Genomic DNA, 18,864 nt, shown 5'->3' with positions numbered 1-18,864 from the left:
GCAAACCAGTTTAACAGGACGAGCTCCAGCACAGGATGTTTGCTTTTTGTTTTTTAAAATAATGCTCCATCCCAACTCCAAGTCAGACAGAGGCCGTGCCGCAAGCAATTTGACACAGAGTAAGTTAACATTTCGGTGACAGAACTTTATTAAAAACACTTTAGCGACCACCAAGCTCATACTTCCGGTGAGAAGAACTTGACACCAGCCAAGATAGAAACACAAAATAGATCCATATGTAGTGAAACTCTAGTTTCCTCATTAGTATGAACTAGGAGGGCACTCGAGAGAGCGCATACCTCCACCAAGGGCCAACAGTCCCCTTAAGAAACCACATTATATCCATTAAATCTGGATTTTTATTTGGATCTCCACCAAATTTCATACACGTCCCCAAAACATGCCTGATATATTTCATCAAGATCCATGAATTATATATATATTTTTAAATATTAAATAAAGTGATAATTCTTGAATCTGCACCAAAATTCAATGGATTCTTCCTTGACTGATATGTCATCCTTCCACCAATTTTCATTATAATCCATCCATTACTTCCTGCTAACAAACAAACAAATAAATGCAGATGAAGACATGACCTCCTTGGCGGAGCTATTGACACTAAAGCCGACTGAAAAGGTTTATTGTCAAGCTTTTCAAAGCTCATCCCAATGAAAAGAGATTTCAGTAGACGATTGGAACACAGTGGCATCTCTGAGGCACATGAGTTTCAGTGTAGTGATGGTTTGAACCTTCTATAAACTCTGTTATCAGTTGGTAAAAGGGTTTAACTTTTAAAGCATGATCATACTGTATTCATCCTATTGTGTACTATGGACCTAAATAACATTTGCTGATGGAAATGCAGAGAAAAGATGATGAAGATGATACTAATGTTCTAAACACCCAGAACAAAAGAGAAATTAATCGTTGTGCTCTTCCAGCTCCTACAAAGCCTTTTTCATTTGAAGCTGAATCACCCTATTCCTGAAAATGTAACTTCTTCACTACAACTTCCTGATAAAAAATCATTATAAACTCTTGACTCTATTTTCTGACACATTTAAGTGAGGAGAAAAAAATGTGTGTGATAATGTAATATTGGTGGTTCACTAATTTCTTTGAACAATCATGTTTGATTATAAGTCCATTTTAACTCCAGTTTTGCAAATATACAGGCAGCCATACCACGCAGGCAACAATAAAACATTTGTAAACAACAGATTACAGTACAGTTGTGTACGGATGTGTTGGATGAATGTGAACATTTGGGAAGATTCGTGTGATGGTGTCTGCATCAGGACAGCTGGGATATTTATGATGAATTTATGGTTGGAAACAGTCACAAAAAGAAGGCATTGTCTTAGAAAATATTCCACTTAAGAAACATATATTATGTGATGTAAGATTGTATCTCCATTTCCACACTGGCAAACACCTTTGTCCAGGTGTTTCTCAGCTGTAATTCTTGATCCGACTCTTTTTAAGTAGTCTGGGTATTTAGTCCCACAGTGATACTCTTCACTGGGTCCTTTTTGTAAGAGAGAGGTCAACTGGTTTCAGGGATCTCCTTTGGCGGCACGTTGTCCGGCCCGTAGTGTGCTTTGGAGGTGGAGGGGACATTGATGTTTGGGTCTCCATTGTCGGCCGTGTCGATCTGGTTGCTCTTGCCCAGGCTTTTGATGATGTTCAGGTTGGTGCGGGCGGTTTCCATAAAGCTGTTCTCCAGCAGCCAACCGTCCGACTCGGAGTTTGGATCCCCCTGCCTCAGCACGTTTTCCAGGGAGGTCTGAAGGTACCGGACTCCTGTCAACACGGACAGCTGAAAGAAGACACAGACAGACCTTTATTACGGGATCAAACTGAAACTGGTCAACCAACATCTGGCTTACCCACAATTCAACTTGACCACCAGTAGTTCAGCTCTCTCTGGAACCACCCATTCAAACTTTTTTTCACACAAGTTGGAATGTGTGGAGTTCCATTCCTGCTACGACCTTCTGTTGGCAGAAGCTTGTGTCTCCTCACCTCAAACAGCCAGGTGATGAGGACCGCGAGGCCGATGGACTGCATGATGTAGTTGTAGTGCTCCAGCAGCGCCTGGCGACACCCTTTCAGCCACAGGTTCAGCTCCTCCGTCTGGTGCTCGTAGTTGAAGTGGGCAGAGTTGTTGGAGATCTGCTGCTGGATGCAGGGCCGCGGAGAGTTGACGTTGCAGCAGCTGAAGGGGACTCCATTCATCAGGTACCTCCCCTCCACGTTGCTCCTCAATCGGCTGGACAGGAGGGAAAAGATGCAACGGTTAAAGGTTGATGTGGATGGATTTACAGTGTGTGAAACGGTAGATCTCTACAATCTGTGGGATTGTTTTGGACTGTGTACAAATTCGTTGTGATGAAATATGTACCGGCATGTCTTGGTGAGTATAGGTAGTTTGACGATGATTTAACTTTTCTCCCTGAATTTGATATATTAGCTATTCCTTGTTGGACAAAAAAAAAAGATCAAATGTTATACTCAGTGGTTCATAAACATTTACTTTTTAAATGTTACAAACAACCCTGTCACATACGTAATGGATCATTTTTTCGTTCGGTTTCTCTAAAATTAATAATGACCACAGTTTCACTAGGAAGCATTTCAGAAGGTTTTCGTGGTGTCTGGCACTCGTCAGTCTCTTCTAGGTCATCTGGTGAGAGTTAATTACAGTAATTAATGCGTTGATTCTTTAATCAGCCCGCCAGGCTGCCCGTCTGACCAAGAGCTGAGTGGTGCCAAAAGAGGACAGTCTGCTGGGAGACTTCCAAACACTGGGACAACGAGAGGAGCTGGCAGAACCTGAAGCCTCAGAGAGGATCCACCCAGAGTCCTGAAAAGGATGTTGACTTCAACGCTGACTGCTTTGGGATTCAGGGTCGAGAAAGTCTTTTTATAGTTATTACCTCTATAACCTTGGCTGTTTGTCAATAAACAAGATTACACAAAAACTACTGGAAAGATGATCACATAACTTGGCGGAAGGGTGTGGGTTGGGGAAGAACCCATCAAATGTCGGTGTCGTGGGTAGACCCAGGGAAAACATTTTTTAAACTTATTTAGCATTGTGTTTTTTGACATTTTGACAGATTTGTATTTAAAAATATATGAGCTTGTGCAACTTGTTGCAGCATTTTATTGAATTTAAGGGGACTGGTGGGACTTGGTGGAGGTCCGAGTGCCATTGTAGTTAAAGCTGAAACATACGTAATAGAAATGTGTATTCACATACTAAGTGGATGTTGTTACACCTTTTTTTTTGGTACTTACTCCACCACCTCTTTCTGAGACATGTCTAGGTATCGGCTGCTGATCCACTGGATTCCGAACCAGTCTTTGTAGCCGTTGTTTCCACAGCAGCGGAACTCTATCTGCAGGATGTCCACAGTGCGCTTCAGAAAACATCGTCCCGGCGTGTCTGTGTCCTTGTAGAACTTCATGGCCTCGGCCAGCCCCAGGTTCAGAGACTCCTCCAGCTCCCCACGCATGCTGTAACACATCAGCGCCCCCACCAGCACACAGAAGGTGAAGAAGAAGGTGCAGATGATGTAGGGCAGCATAATCAGCTTCCAGCGCAGGAACTTGGTGGTGTCCACACAGTCGTAGCAGATCTTCCCACCCAGGAAGTTGATGGCACAAGCGATGAAGCCCACTGCTATGAGCATGTTGGGCATGTACTGGATGTCCCTCTCGGCCATCAGCTCCGCTCGCTTGTTGATCTCAACCTTGAGGAAGAGCCCCAGACTGAACAGGATGGCCCCTGTCAACACTGAGATCCAGTTAAGGATCCACAGCACCTGGGCCAACTTATCCCGCTTGGTCTTGGTGAACTTCACCCTCAAGACCGCCATGGTTTCTTATCCTCTCTCAGTTTTTCCTTTTAAGTCCAGGGCGGGGGATTAAGGGTGGGACACAGGTAGATCAGGGTGGAGGAACAGGTTATCCTCCAGGGGGTGCCGGGGACCAGTGGGAGGGGGGTTGGTTGTACAGTTCTCTGAAGGTCCTCCTATAAGCAGCTTAGCCTGGATGTCATGATCGATATCATGTGCACGCTGCATTATTGTTCTATTGTCGGCGTGGACAGTGGAGAGTGTGTGACAGATACAAATTCTCATTAACAGCACAGTTGAATGAAATGGTAAACACTATTCGGATAAACAACACAACAATGTATAAACAGTTGTATGCAAATGAAAAATCTATATCGACATGGGAGACTAACAGAGAAACAATCAGGGACATTTAAAAGGGTTTAGAAACAGAGTATCCTCCCCTTTAACCCACTGATTCTTTTCCCTTGTTTCAGGAAAAAGTACCCTGTAATTAAATATAGGAAAAAGCTGACACAATGAAAAATATAAATCAAAAAGGATCCACCTACCTCAGCCTGGTCAGCATTCACCTTGAAAATGTAACACCATTCTCCTCTCGTTTTCTTTTCCTGCTGACATCCTCAGATTTAGTCCTGAGAGAGCGGCGTGGTCGTATAGTGAGGGAGTTAGTATGAAGGCAGCCACAGGAGCATCAGAGTGTGAGACGATTGGCCAGGTCCTGACCCTCCTGCTAATCCCCTTTAATCATTAATCAGCCCTGGGCCCCACAAGGGATTTGGACCCACCTTCTGCCACCTTCGCAAATCTGACCGTCTCTGCACTGGCGGAAGATGGCTGACGGCCACAACAAACTGTGTGTTTGTTTGTTTTCATTTGAGTCAAATGTGAAAGTAAAAAAAACAATAATAATACACATCTATCTGGAGATGATGTATTATACAGGAGTTACAACCTCCCTGTTTTCCCTGTAGTTATGCCCTAGGCTTTATGAAAGCACAAAGAGTTAAATATGTACATTTTTATTTGATGAAGACATTTCATAAAAATAGAAGAAAAAAATGCAGCTGTTTTAAAAATTGTAGCACATTGTGTTCTTCAAAAATGCTAGAAAATTCAGAAATGGACATATTTATTATAAGTATCATAAGTAAGTTTTCCTATTTATAGACTACCTACAGGACAGGGTCAATTCAGGGGTCAAACAGTTTTCAGCTGGGGCAGGTTCCCCCTTGGCCCCACCCTGGATCCACCCCTGATATCACGTATAAGAAAGACAAGCATCGGATCCTCACATCTGATAATCTAAAAATAAATGTTTTTAATGTTTCCACAGAAAATTACTTTAATGATTATTGGAACATCAATGTAGTGGCCAGTTAATTTGTGCAATTCTACTTTCCAGGCATGTGATGCTTTTGGTAACAGCCCATTCTGCACGAGTAAGCTTGTTTCCCTTTGCCAAAATATAAAAAAAAGCACCTGCAAAATACCAGAAAGATTGAATCACTTAAAACAAATTTCACCCCCAATGTCATGCATCAGTGTCATGCATCAATGTCATGCATCCCCAAGAACGTTTGGACTATACAGATGCACACACAGGCAGACAAAATTGTAAGCTATAAAAAACAATAAAAATATATAATAAAAAATATAAAAAGAATCTGAAATCAGCTGTACTGATAGCATATTATGTCATGTCGACAAAATTACACATTAACGATGTCCACAATCGGGCTGATTCTTACCTCTATATTGTTCTTTCTTCTCCTCCTCTACTTAGCGGTGCTTTCTGAATTGTGCACCTGATAATTTAATCTTTTCTTGATTCATCTTTGACTCTAACCGCAGTCTATCACCGCAGGGTGTACGTCAGGGACACACCTGACACACCTTTTATTGGACTATTAGCACATCAACTTCTTCCATCTCTCATGCTATGCCTTGATGTGTTGTTTCTCCGCTTCCTTTGGACTATCCCTCCATTTGATGTCCCTTCAGAGTATCTGGTCGTACCTCAAAATCTGTTTGCTGATATGGCGCAGAAGCACATTGTGTGAATACTTTGATTTTATAAATTTTTTTTCAATTTTTAAGAGAAATTACTTTTCGATGCGACCCTACTTATAAACTGTAACTGGCTTTACAGCTGACAATGATGCACCTATATACAATACACTGTTACACAAGTTCAGTTCTTTTTTTAAATCCATTCTCACATTTCGTACTTCATACTGAAAAGTTAGTACATGTGCAGAGACAAGTGATACGAATCCGGAGTGGTTTTTCAAGACATAGCACACGTATACTTTGACAAGTGCATGTTTTAATAAAACTATTTCAGATAATTGAATGTGTACTGATGCATGTTGAAATGCTTTAATTATTTGTTTTGGGTCATTAAGCTACATTAGTATTAAGGTGTAAACAGAGACAGTTTCTCTGTTAGAGAAGGAAATTCTCTTCTTCTAATATTAATGGTTTATCTAAATTCTTCTAATAGACCTGTAGTTTATCTACTTGACGGTTACTGAGAGGTAGGTCTTTTAACAGCTCATTTGTTTTGAATACACAAGTATCTACCATCGCTACAACTGTGTACTCATCATCCATATTGTGTTGTGTACAACTTTGCAGGAAGTTAGTACAAAACTTTTGTGTCGCTTGTACTGTATGCAGTGTAATTAATTGAAATTTTCACCTTGACACAGTATGCTTGTTGCTCACAGAGTACCAAAGGAGATGGTCACATTTAAACCAGGATGCTGTGCTCTCAACGCATACTGCCTGTGACTATGCAGTATTATTTTATCAGCAAAGCTCATTCAGGACAACAGCTGGAGTGCAGAGGAACCCAGCAGCCAGCAGGGGGCAGCCTCAAGACATCACATGGAAACCAAAAGCAGCAGCAGACTGTGATTCTTGAAAGGCGTCAGAAGATAAGGTTGTGAACTACTGGTTTATTCTCTAACAATAGGTTTCTAAAGCATTTTAAATCATCCAATATCTAAAATATAAATGTAACTTTTAAGTAAGGCAAAGCAGCATAGAATGACACGGACACACACACGATAATTTGTTCATCTTCTTAATGTGCTTATTTCATCATGCAAACCAGCAGGCGGTGTGGCCTAGTCGGTACAGTGGTCGTCCTCCAACAAGAGGGTCGCGGGTTTGAGTCCCACTCTTTCCTCTCTTCATACCGGAAATATACTGAATTCTTAAAATTGGCATGAACTCAATGACCTATAACCTGCAATATATCTTAAATTATAAATATAAAAACAAAATTACATTAAAATTATTAAATATAAAAGAAAATTAAATTAAATAAAAAAAATTTAAAAAAAAGACTGCGCGCAATTCCTGCGCGATGGGCTTCTGCGCAGGATGTGCGCAGTGGTCTTCTGCGCAGAATGTGGCAATGGGCTTTTGCGCAGGATGTGCGCACCAGTTTTGTTTTTCTCCAATTTAATTTTTTTTTCATATTTAATTTAAATTAAATTAAATTAAAAAAATATATTTAATTTTATATAAAAAATATATATTTTTTTAAATATATATATTTCTTATAAACTGTAAACTGAACTACTTTATAAGACTGCTATGATTCAACCAGCGCGGTTCCATTTGAAAAGATTCTCTGAATACAGTGAGATGGCGAATCTCTCTTTTGAAATGTTCGCCCTAATCAAAATCCCCCTCATCCTCACCCTTGAGTTCAGACCCAGCTCCTGTGTCCACTGGTGTCCTGGCAGCGTAGTGGCGTGGGGCTGGCTCATCCCTGTGGCCCAGGGAGCGCATTTCTCCGCGCTGGTTCAGGGGTAAATGATGCTGGTCTTCACAGGTGACTGACCTACGCATAGCCGCCACCCCCCCACAGGAGATTATGTGCTTGTGTGTGTTTGTGGCCGCAGCGCTTCCAGGTTCTTCCCGGCACTACGCTCGCCCATGCTCTCTCGGCATGGGCGAGGAAAGAAGGCGGACCACTTTCAGGGCGCTTCTACCTCTGGTGCGTCCCGGGGTTAGAGGACGATGGTGTGACGTTAATGTATTGTTTTACATTGCATGTGTCACGTCATGATAAATCAGTCTGTTGTGCCGCCCTCTCGGCATTTTGCGCCCTAGGCATCCGCCTATGTTGCCTGTACCAGGAGTCGCCTCTGCCTCTGGTCAACACACACACACACACACACTGTTAAATACAACACTCGCTACCACGCTGCAAATCAGCCAATGAAATGTTAACTGAGAGTGAGATTAGTGGATTAACGTGTACCAAAGTAGCTTGTGTAAGAAGAGAACGCAGCCGCCTCGCCAGTCAGCAAATCCACAGGGCAGACACACGCTGCTGCTCAGACCCAGAGGGAAGTAAGTACTGACAATCTTAACTATACTGTTTTCTCAAAGTAGATTCTGGAGAAACTGCGACCACATTTACACTTTAACCTGTTTATACCATCCATTTATCTGCTTATGGAAACATTCTCAGGTTTCTCAGTCTTGAGTGCACAAGTTAGTCAACCACTAATGCAGATAAGTAGGTGACACAAGCTCTGCTTGAATAACCTCTGGTTAAAAGTGTGTCAAGTAAAATAATCTGTTTTCCTTTTGCCACTGTCAACCACAGGTGTCAGCACTATTTGTCAGTCATGGCACCGGGATCTCTCCAGGTGAACCTCGGCCCGATGATATGATATCAGATGGTCGGACATCATGTTGGATACAGAAGGCCAGTGGTCTGAGGCGTTGGCGAGCAACAACGTCAGAGCCATCATACGCTGGCTGCGGACACTTGAAGGTACTTCAGGAGCATCTACGATGAGACGATGGTTCTGTTTCTTCTTGTTGGATTCACGTTTTATCTCCAATAAGGTGACGTCGACAAGGAGGAAATCCTACCGACCTTCAGCTGCTGGGTGCAGCGGACGTCAGAGTTTACCAAAAAGGAGTTGTTAACATTATGTGAGTACACGTCTCCTTATCAGTGGCTAAAATAATGTAATGTGTGATCTCTGCGTCTGTTTCATCTCATCCGTTTCCCGCAGGCTTCAGTCGGTGCCAGAGTCTCTGGATGTTCCTGGACCGCAGCTCTTTCACCCGAGTTCACATGCTGCTCCAGAGACTGAGGAACCTGCTCACGCTGGCAGAGTGGGCGAGACGACAGCTCGCCTCAGCCCACCTCTGGCACGGTATACATGCTTCAGACCTCTGCTGCAGCAGCATGGCTGGTTTGGAACTGTTCTCCTGACCTGTATTGCCCTTTGTGCAGGTGTGGGGGTCCCGTGTGGGATCTGCAGGGACACGCTGAGCTCCTCAGACGTCAGACAAGGTTGCTGGGGTCGAGAGCACAGGGCTCTGAAGCAGCATATCTGGCTGGGGCGGCTCGTTCAGTGGTTCGGCATCATGGGGCTTCTGCCCAAGCTCCCTGGTACATATATCATCACGCAGCGTTTTTATCTCCAGGATGAAATGTTATCACACTTTTACATGCTTTCTGTCTGTTTCTCATACCATCAGAGGCCCATGAGGTGAAGCGGATCTCTCAGATGTGGAAGGAAATGGAGCACAACCATCAGAAATCTTGTCTGGAGACACTTGGGTAAATCAGGGGATTTGACTTGATGTTTCAGGTCATATCTAGTTAGTTTTTCCTATTTATTTCCTTCCTGCTTATCTGTTTGTCTACATTTGTCTAGATGGGAGGAGGAGGAGGGAGGAGGAAGAGGGCGCTCTTTCATACAGGGTCTGGTGACTGAGCTGAGCAAAAAGCACTGGTGCGTTTGGGCCTCCGAGGACTGCAGAGATCAGCGCTATCCTCCTCCAGATCTGCAGGCCCTGCTGAAGCTGGTGCTGGTGCCTCGTATCGACAACCTGTCAGTGCAGGCAATCGTATCCATTCCAACACAGCATCAACAAAGCCTTTCTGTAGAGCACGCCTTTTTCTCTTGCTCTGTTCTGTTCGGTCACAAGATATACATTCAATTTATTTGATGTAGTCCTTAACCTGCACGTTGCAGCTCATGTACTTTATTCTGGACATGGCGAGTTTCCTGCAGTGCAGAGACGACCTCCTCCGATCTTTCTGCCTCGCGTTCACAATCCCTGCCGGCTTTTCCCAACAAATCCGGGCCTTCTGGCTGCTCGACCATGGACACGTCAAGGTAAGAACCCGAGAAGCAAAAGAGATTTAATTAATCAGCCGAATGATTGATTCTGATTTCGATGAAGCCATTATAATGAGCCAGTACAAGATGACTGGGTGTCAGCTTCCAGGTCCAGTTAACCACCCTGTTGATCACTTTAGTGTCCTTGTTCTAACAGCTGTAATGGTCTGCAGGTGAAACTAATGGTCCACTTGAGTATAGTGCGTATGATTAATGTCGTTACACTCCACTGTGCCACTCATTAGTGGTTCAGCTACTCCGGATTCTTCTCTCAGTGGAGGAGATTCTTTAATGGACCACAGGAAATAGGAGTTATTGTCACGATGAAAGGATTTTAAGGAGTTTTCTTGCATCCCACATTATTAACATTTCCTAATATACGGTAAATTGAATGAATTCATGTGGTGCTTCTTTAGTCTCATCAACCATAAGGCTCTTTACTCCACAAGCCACATTCACCCATACATTCACACAGTGCTTCTATATGCTGCAGTTATTTTATCTATTGTGGGGAACCTGCTATACCGTCTGAGCTAGAGCTGCCCCTAATATGAGGGCCGGCGGTTCGATCCCCATCTCCCGCATTCTGCATGGTGAAGTCCTTGGGCGAGATACTTAACCCCACATTTCCTCTGAAGTATGATAGAGGTAGTGCTGCACAAAGATGCACTGTGTGAATGTGTGGAAAACAAAACTGTACTCTAAAGTGAGTAGAACATTGCTGCATAAATACTGACCACTCCAGATTTACCAAATGCATGCTGACAGCATTGTAAAATAGCAAACAATCCTATAGAAGTACTGTGACTCTATGTCACACCCTCCCCAGGCCTCCATGGAGCTGCTGCTGAGCCCAAGGGCCGCTGTGCCCTGGCTGCCGTGGCAACACCGCTGCATCATCCACTGTCTCCTGACAAGGAAGCAGCCGTCTTCAGCACTGAGGTACCTCCACTGGGCCAGACCTGCGATAGAGAGCGCTGAAGATGCCCAGCTGTTTGTAGATGTACTACTTCAGAACAGGTGCATATGTGGCTTGCCAGTCATGTGTTTGATTTTCTATATTGTGTGATGCTGACGATGTCTGTGGGCTCCAGTTGTGTCTCAGCGGCCTGGGATCTGCTGAGGAGAGGCCACACAGAGAGCGATGACGCGGCCACGTACTTCCTGCAAGTGTGCAACAGATTTGGTCTGTGCACAGAGGCTTTGAAGTGCATTCCTGCAGGATGCAATGTGGGTGAATCTCTTAATATATAGGAAAACGGATTTGCCAAAGATATGCCATGTTAATGAAATTTGATTTTGTTGGAAATCTTTATCAGGCTGAAGGAGACAATGGGACTAAGAGTACAGGGATGAAGGAAGGTGAGGCAGAGAATTAATAGCATCATGACTGAATAAAATGCATCACAAATTAAGTCTGACTTTTCAGCAGGAAGGCCACCCTGTCCACTGTCTGCCAAACTGTATCAGGCTCAGAGCACAGTGTCTCCAGGGGAACTTGTCCAGCTGGTCAGATTTGCTGCGATGGAAGTGAGAAATCCCCGTCCACAGATAAGGTGCTGAGGTTGTGGATGTGGATGAAAGAGGCCGACTCACGTTCAGGAACCCAGAGAACTCCAGCAGATCATTTCTTCATGTTCTTTATTTCAGTGAGCTGGTGTGGCCAGAGCACGCTGAGAGAAAATCAAACAGCAGAGACATGTTTCTGTCTACTCAGACTCTGAGTCTTCTCACGCCCGGCTCATCCCCCATGGACCTGACAGAAGAGCAAACAGCACATACAGAGGAATCCGGAGAGGAGCTAATCCATAATGTATTTTCAGTGTCCATGCTGAAACATAACTGAGTCTTTCAACATATGTTTTTGAAATAGTGGTATTTTTATGTGTGCTTGTCCCAGCAGCAACACGAGACACACAAGCACTCGTCTTCCTGCAAGGAGCTGACCTGTGAGTCTGTCTCCTCCTTCCCCGCGTCCTCCTCCCTGCCTCTGTTGAGACGGGGTTGTCCTCACGTGTACGAGAGCACCTTGACTCTGCAGAGGATCTCGTCTCTTCTCACCGACAGTGAGTACAAGAGCGTGGGAGACGATGAAGAGGAGCGCAGACCCCCGTCGTCTGTTGATGTCTTGCCAGATTGCCCTGAGCTGCTGCCGACACCAGATGGTGCCACAGACCTCGTATCCCACAGCAACTGGAAGAGAGGCGCTTCAGCGGAGCGGGTGCTCTCAGCAGAGGGTGAACTTTGTGGTGGTTTATATTTACACACATTTCACGATAAGAATCTAAAGCTCAAAGACGAACTTTGACTCTTTCCTAGAGGGAGAACATGTAGAGACGGGTGTTTTCTCAAGTGAGGATTCTACCGGTGGTGATACCGTTTCAGGACTGACCATGGACGCAACTCTTCCTCCAGATAAGAGGTCAGAGGTCACCTTAAATCCTGTAAAACCTTATTTGCAATTTATGCCAAGTAACAATATTGGTTTCAATATTGTAGCAACGGAATCAGCCAATCACATCCATCCCTCTGTGAGGCCAAGCTGGAGGGTCACAGTTTCCTATCACATGACTTTGGTATGTAAATGAAGAACTGTATATTTATATTCTCATGTGTTATCGACCACATCGAATCAAGAAATACTGGTTAGGGGACAACCCGCTCTACCTCCTGAGCCACAGCTGCCCATATGGCTTCCTTTAGCTGGATTATAGTTGTTAATCTGTATTGATCAATATACTAAATTATTTATAAATTGTCATTTCACTGAATTAATTCTGATCTGCAGAGAAAAGAGAAAAAAATTAAATAAACAGTTCAACATCTTTCAGGCATCACTGACCCGTGGAGCACCGTGATGCCACAAGACGACCAATCAGATTGCATCGCTTCTCAGATTTTCAGTTTATGTGAAGAAGCCATATCTGACTGTTTTGTGGAAGAGGATTTACATCAGGTAGGAAATATCTTTCTTTGCCGTCACAAACTCTGAATTGATTAATGGTATACGTTCATATTAAACATTTGACTGTCTCAGAAGGAGGAGGCACTGGGCTGCTTCTCTCAGGATCCCTCCTGCTCCCTGTGGACTGACCTCCATCACGGTCCTATGTTAGAGCAGCCTACAGCCACTGGGGCCTCTGGAGATCTAGTAAAGATGGGGGTACAGGACAGCCCCCGCCTCTCTCCTGTTTGCAGCCTTATCTCAACCAGCTCTGCTCCCTCTGAAACCTCAGACAAGAGCCCACACACAACCCGATTGAAGACGGATGACCCCTGTGTCCGGAGCACCTCAGCCGGGCCAGATCACTGCAAAGTGGGCCGGGGGAGACAAGACGCCGAGACTCGCGGAGCCTCCAGTGGCCTCGTCTCTGCTGCAGAGCCAGGAGCTGCTTTCACACCAGGTGAAGAATTCTTGATGTTACAATATGTTAACTTAGAATGAATTTCACAAATTGTGATGAGCAGAAATCATAAAACATGCTGGATATCAGTCAACTAAATATGATTGATTTTCTAATTATGATCCATGAATTCTTCCCTGGGAAAAAGGGTGTTAATTTTGGAAAATGCTTTATTTTGCAATGTTAAAGAAAGTGATAAAAAACAATTCCCTGATGTAGATCGACAGAAAAACTTGATGAGTTCTTCCATTCACTTGTGACCTTGTAATATTTCTAACAATCAAAAACAGACAAAAAGCAACAAACAGACACGAAAACATGAAAACATAACCCCCTCCGCAGAGGTAATAATCATTAGCAATATATTAACTGAAAACCCCACTTATCTCATTACTAGCAATAGTCCAATTATAAATAATCACATTTGTCTGTGTGTGTGAGTGTTTTGACATAATAGTATGTCAGAGGTGCTGCTCTCCACTGCAGGGCGCAGGATGCATGCACATGTAGCAGAGGCGGGGGGTCTCGGCTGCTAACGGAGAGGGGGGGGGGGGGGGGAGCGCTTGAGGAAGTGAAGTCTCAGAGATTGGTTCCCTTAACCTTGCTGCTGCAGTCACTCATCCATTAAACAGCCCTGCTCTCCCCCCATCCCTCTCCCGCACTGTCTGGGTGCTGCGCTGTCTCTCCACTGCAACGGCAGACCTGCTGCCTCCATCTGCCGGGTGGTGCTGATCACCTCTGGGCCTTTGGGATCCACGGCCAATTGCCCCACGCTGATGCCCCAACCTTGTCGTCGGGCTAAGGGGTTGAAGACATATAGCACCGGAGCAATGTCGCATCCAATTAAAAGAGTATCGGATCCCAGACAACCTTTATTTTGAAACTGCACTAGATAAAAAATACTATCACTTAAGATTTAGTTTTTGTTTGTTTACAGATAAATCAAGGGCGTTAAACCAGCCCTATTCCTACAGTCTGCTCACCTTCATGGACTTCACTGCAAATCTACAAGGAGACAAAAGAGGAGGCAAACAGGTATTTTTCCCTGTTACACACTGTACACTGAGGCTGTGGTGTGTTCATCGCTGGTCAGTAGGGGTCACTGTTGTTCCAGTTAGGTCACTTGACAGCTTCTAACTCGGGATGATCTCATTCCTGGTCCCTGAGGATGTTTGCTTCATCACAGCCCAGCAGGTGCCCTCTTTACTGCCCTTCATCCCTTGTTCCCCCCTCCTCCAGCATAAACATCACGGCTTTCGACATCCCCACCTACGATGATGTCATTCCACGAACACAAGAGCAGGGCTTCGGGGGGATTAGGAATCACTTGTGTTGCATTTGAAGGCGCACAGTCAAATATGTGTTTTATCCATTTGCCAAAACACAAAGTGGTCCTCTGTTTATGTTGCATGACTTGCTTACTGACCTGAACATTACAAGGCTAAGCGTTGGCGTCACTGCCAGGATATGAGCAGGTAATTGTTTTACTGAGGTTTCATTGGATAATTGTTTAATTTGGATGCAGTCACCTAATTATTTTGCCCACAATTGGAGACCATATGGACGTTGGCAGGTGAAATATAATCAAGCCATGTTAATTTATGATGATTATACAATGGGCCCCGAGTCTTTTATACTGTACAAACAGTGTGTATGTGTGTCTATCACGGCCAATCTAGTTTGGTTGTACAGTGAATGTTTGCAGTGATGGTGTTACACTCATTATCTTTGCAGAAAGAGAGAGGGTGTGTGTGTGTGTGTGTGTGAGCTTCCAGTGAGTTGTTTTGTACAGAGGGCTGTTAGTGTTATCTAATTGTTCATCCAGGCCAGAAATGATACCGCGTAGGATTTGCTTAATTGGCAGATGGAGAGATATTAACGGGTAACGCGTGAAAATGAGTTTAAGACAAACCCTTAATGGCTGATAAAACTATCATCTCTTTAGTTCCAGAATGCTATTAAAATCAGGATATTAAACATAGTTATTAGTGCAAACTATGAATTTTGATCTCGTACCAGACGTCCTCATGTGCGACTGTTTATGATGATTATGGTGGCGCAGTTATAGATGTGATATTAACCGGGAGCTGGAAATAAAGCCATCGATCAACCGGCGGAGGAACACAAAGAGATCATGCCCACTTAAAAAGATATCACAAAATGAAATATTATCGACTCCGCTGCCTTTATGAAAATACCAATATTTGCACAGAGACAGTTTAAAGTGTCGGGTGGTGTTGCATGTTGGGACGTTCACTATTCAGGAGGAGATGAATGGCCTCTATTAGGAGCATTTAATCAGTGGCTGGCCCAGTGCTCCCGGTCTCCTGCGCCCCCTGGGGAAAGATTAATGGGTACAGGATATTTCATCAGGCCCCTGCACATCACTGCTCAGAATATGAGGCTGTAATTGTGTCTGTTTTGCTGTTGTTTTGTGTCACAGGCGGACAAAGAGGAGCCTGCAGGCTGGAGCTCGGGGAAGGCGTCGCAAGGTGCCATGAGGAGTGGGAGAACAAGATCGAGGAAGGGAAAACGAGTGAAGAGGGCCTGATGTGCATGTCGCTGAAAGAATATATTTTTGTATCACCATGTCAAATCTTTTAACTTTGATTAATCGGCCTAAAGAAATAATATAGTGATGAAGTCATCCTGAGTGATTATTTTAGAGCCTTTGGATATTTTCTCTTTCCGATGTGCTCCATATCTTCTTCCTCATCAATCACCTGCTCACATTGTTTTCTGACAGCGCCCAGAGATGTCGTCCTGCCACACCCTTTTCCCGTCCCCTGTAAAAACCACATTAGTCCGAAACACTCACTCTTTAATAAATCTCTCAGGAATTATTAATGACATCTGAATTATTGAATCCTCTTCCTAATTAAAACCCTTTAAAAATACAAGAAAAACCTTATAATTCCGTGTTGCATTATGTGCTTTTTATGATGTTTTGGTCAAAGCTAGAAACACGTCGGGTCATTTAGAGCCTAAACGCACAACATTTGAAATGCACCCGGCTGTGTCCTTGGAAATTATTCGGCACTTTATATTCTTCACCGGTTCCCTGCTCTTGAAAAAAGAGGATGTTTGCTTTGCTGCCATTGCATCTCATGAAAATTAGATGACCTCCCGGTGCTTTCTGCCACCCATCGCTCGCCGTATTTGCTCAGAGCTCAGGGACTGCATTTGGGTTAGCATCCTCCGCCCTGCCTCCTTGCTTCTCCTCCCTCCCCTCCGTGGCTTGTTCTGGGGGTGAATACCTCAACACATATTTCAGCTTGACACACTTCTGCTCGGGGTCTCCCCTGGGTGGCCAGTTCACGAGCCCGCACATGCTGTATTATTTAAAAGTGGGGATTGGAGCTCTGTCTGAGGGTGGATGTGCATGTAATCTGCTGTTTGTGCAGAGGGAATGCCTTATGGAGTTGTTGGGCCTTTGCCTGCGACCTTGCAGGTGTGGCAGCACCTCTGATACCAGATGATGTCTCAGGTCCTGGCTGTTTTTTATTTTGTCTATTCGCCGCTCTGTGATTTCATTTTTTCTGTGGGAAAAAGGAGAAACTGCGGTTTCGCAAGCACCACAATACTGAACTACAATAATGTATCATAACACTAACCGCAAAGTGATTTATCACATGAAATTGTAATCTGGACAATTTATCACACGGCCAAGAATAAAGATCTGCCCCAGCGAAAAAATGCTCACGGGCCATGAAACATAAGTAACAATACCTGAGGATGCTAAAAAGCAAAGTGAAGGTTGGACTTAAATCAAGGCTCAGGTCAAGACCACACACACACAAGCACATGCACACGCTCACACAATAACTCAAGCTAATCTGAGAGCTGATAACATCATGGAAATCAGAGTGCTGTGCTGTAGCAGAATGACACATAAATCATGTGCCAGGGAGAGGATGCAAAATACTGCCGCTTGCATGATGGATACAAATAACCGGCCAGTGTCTGGAAGGCATTCATATAAATACTTGTCTTTATGTTGCTGGGGTGAGTCCCAGTAAACTGGATTATTTATATCTATAGGGTAAAAAGGCTCAGGGTGAGGCTTTTAAAATAACGACTGCATTTTCTGGCTGTTTTTTTTTGTTGAGGAGAACATAAGAGCAATTTTGAAAACCCCTCATTCTGCAGCAGCCTGCATTCATAGGTTGTACATCAAGGCAATGAGCATGCATCATATGAGGTGGGGTCTGACCATGCAGTAATCTGTCGGTGATGGTTGACAGCTGCCCACTGGAGGGCACTGTGAGCAGCACAGAGTGGGGGTGGTGGTGGTGCGTGGTGGTGGTTGTGGTGGGGGGGAGGAGAGGTGAGACACCTTGTCCAGCTCACCAGATGGGCTCATTGAAGCATGTCAAATGACTGTGACAGCTACCTGCCCTTCTTTAAGCTCTGTCACCATCTATAAACAAACCATTACTCTCATCTGTGAGCACGCCGCCTTGTGTGTGCTCAAGGGGTGTGTGTGTGTGTGTGTTGGTGTGTGAACAAGGGCAAATGAAGCCACTGATTGAACAAGTGTTTTCTATCATAAGAAAACAAATGCTTAGAAAAGATGATAAGATTAGATAACCATTCAGTTAGATCAAGTGCAAACCCTTATTTTAAGCTCAATGGCCATTGAGTTTCCAAAGATGCAGTTGAGATTTCTCCGTCTCCCAGTGACGCAGCTATTTTAAAATGAGCCACTAAAAGATGTACTTTTAAATAAAAAAAAAAAAAAATCCGTTCTTCCGAGAATATAGAGAAATAACAGCATCTCTGACATCAGCACCTGACTCAGGGATGGTCTATGTTTTACGAATAAACAAACACAACTCAATAACTGGAACAAGTAAATTATTGCCAAATGAAGTTTGTAAAACCGTAGATATCTTCAGTTCACTGAGCCAAAAAAGGAAAAGTGAAACAGTGAATTTTCAAACATGCCGTGAATGAAAGCGTTGCAGCCAAATCCAAGACAATTGAAGTAACTGGTGACCAATTCTTCAAACGTAAAAAAAAGAGAAGCATAATTTGCCATTTCTTGTCACCACAGGAGCAGTATTTTTTTTACATTTGAATAGGTGGTCACCATTTACTTGGCTGCAACGCTGTTTATCCCTGAAGCTCCAGCAGTGTTTTGTGGACTCAAACACTTCACCCAGTGGTGAGTAGATAATGAGGGAATATTTTGGACCTCACAATGTAAACAGGCTTGGAGTATGTTGTGATTCGGCGAATAAAACTGAATTAAATAATATTTCAATGATAATAATTATATGATGAGTTTTGGGGCTATATATAAAAATATGTGTTCAGTGTTCAGTTTTTATGCTGTATATTCGGAACTAGGTCTTATGGATCATATGAATCTAAGAATTTTCAGTTTGCCACTTATCAAATAAAAAAAGAAAATCCCATATT

At 43.8% G+C, this 18,864-nt stretch overlaps 2 protein-coding genes across 8 annotated transcripts; one reads left to right on the top strand and one right to left on the bottom strand.

Annotated features, from left to right (window-relative positions):
* Positions 1 to 124: 124 nt before the first annotated feature.
* LOC133961520 (photoreceptor outer segment membrane glycoprotein 2-like) lies at positions 125 to 4,569 on the bottom strand. Of its 2 annotated transcripts, none has more exons than XM_062396646.1 (4): positions 4,418 to 4,569; positions 3,307 to 4,101; positions 2,029 to 2,275; positions 125 to 1,822 (listed from the first exon to the last, which is right to left on the bottom strand). In XM_062396646.1, exons 2-4 carry the CDS (start codon positions 3,885 to 3,887, stop codon positions 1,550 to 1,552), a joined length of 1,101 nt encoding a protein of 366 aa, XP_062252630.1. In that variant the 5' UTR covers positions 3,888 to 4,101; positions 4,418 to 4,569; the 3' UTR covers positions 125 to 1,549. The 2 variants fall into 2 exon arrangements, with proteins under 2 accessions (XP_062252630.1, XP_062252631.1); XM_062396647.1 differs by having other exon boundaries at positions 3,307 to 4,058.
* A 3,517-nt stretch (positions 4,570 to 8,086) lies between these two features.
* On the top strand, positions 8,087 to 16,287 carry LOC133961426 (uncharacterized). 6 transcript variants are annotated; one of them, XM_062396525.1, is made up of 20 exons: positions 8,169 to 8,240; positions 8,500 to 8,670; positions 8,745 to 8,834; positions 8,918 to 9,061; positions 9,142 to 9,300; positions 9,390 to 9,471; positions 9,569 to 9,761; positions 9,890 to 10,033; positions 10,866 to 11,056; positions 11,131 to 11,266; positions 11,356 to 11,398; positions 11,466 to 11,592; positions 11,687 to 11,849; positions 11,937 to 12,273; positions 12,356 to 12,458; positions 12,548 to 12,612; positions 12,868 to 12,992; positions 13,074 to 13,440; positions 14,378 to 14,475; positions 15,884 to 16,287. In XM_062396525.1, the coding sequence occupies exons 2-20, from the start codon at positions 8,586 to 8,588 to the stop codon at positions 15,989 to 15,991; spliced, it is 2,760 nt and encodes a 919-aa protein (XP_062252509.1). In that variant the 5' UTR covers positions 8,169 to 8,240; positions 8,500 to 8,585; the 3' UTR covers positions 15,992 to 16,287. The 6 variants fall into 6 exon arrangements, with proteins under 6 accessions (XP_062252510.1, XP_062252509.1, XP_062252508.1 ...); XM_062396524.1 differs by having other exon boundaries at positions 12,536 to 12,612; positions 13,077 to 13,440; XM_062396522.1 differs by having other exon boundaries at positions 8,170 to 8,240; positions 11,469 to 11,592; positions 12,536 to 12,612.
* The last annotated feature ends 2,577 nt before the right edge of the window (positions 16,288 to 18,864 follow it).

The sequence above is a fragment of the Platichthys flesus genome, chromosome 10 (assembly GCF_949316205.1).
Source record: "Platichthys flesus chromosome 10, fPlaFle2.1, whole genome shotgun sequence".
Lineage (NCBI taxonomy): Eukaryota > Metazoa > Chordata > Actinopteri > Pleuronectiformes > Pleuronectidae > Platichthys > Platichthys flesus.
This window is presented reverse-complemented; position numbering and strand designations above follow the sequence as displayed.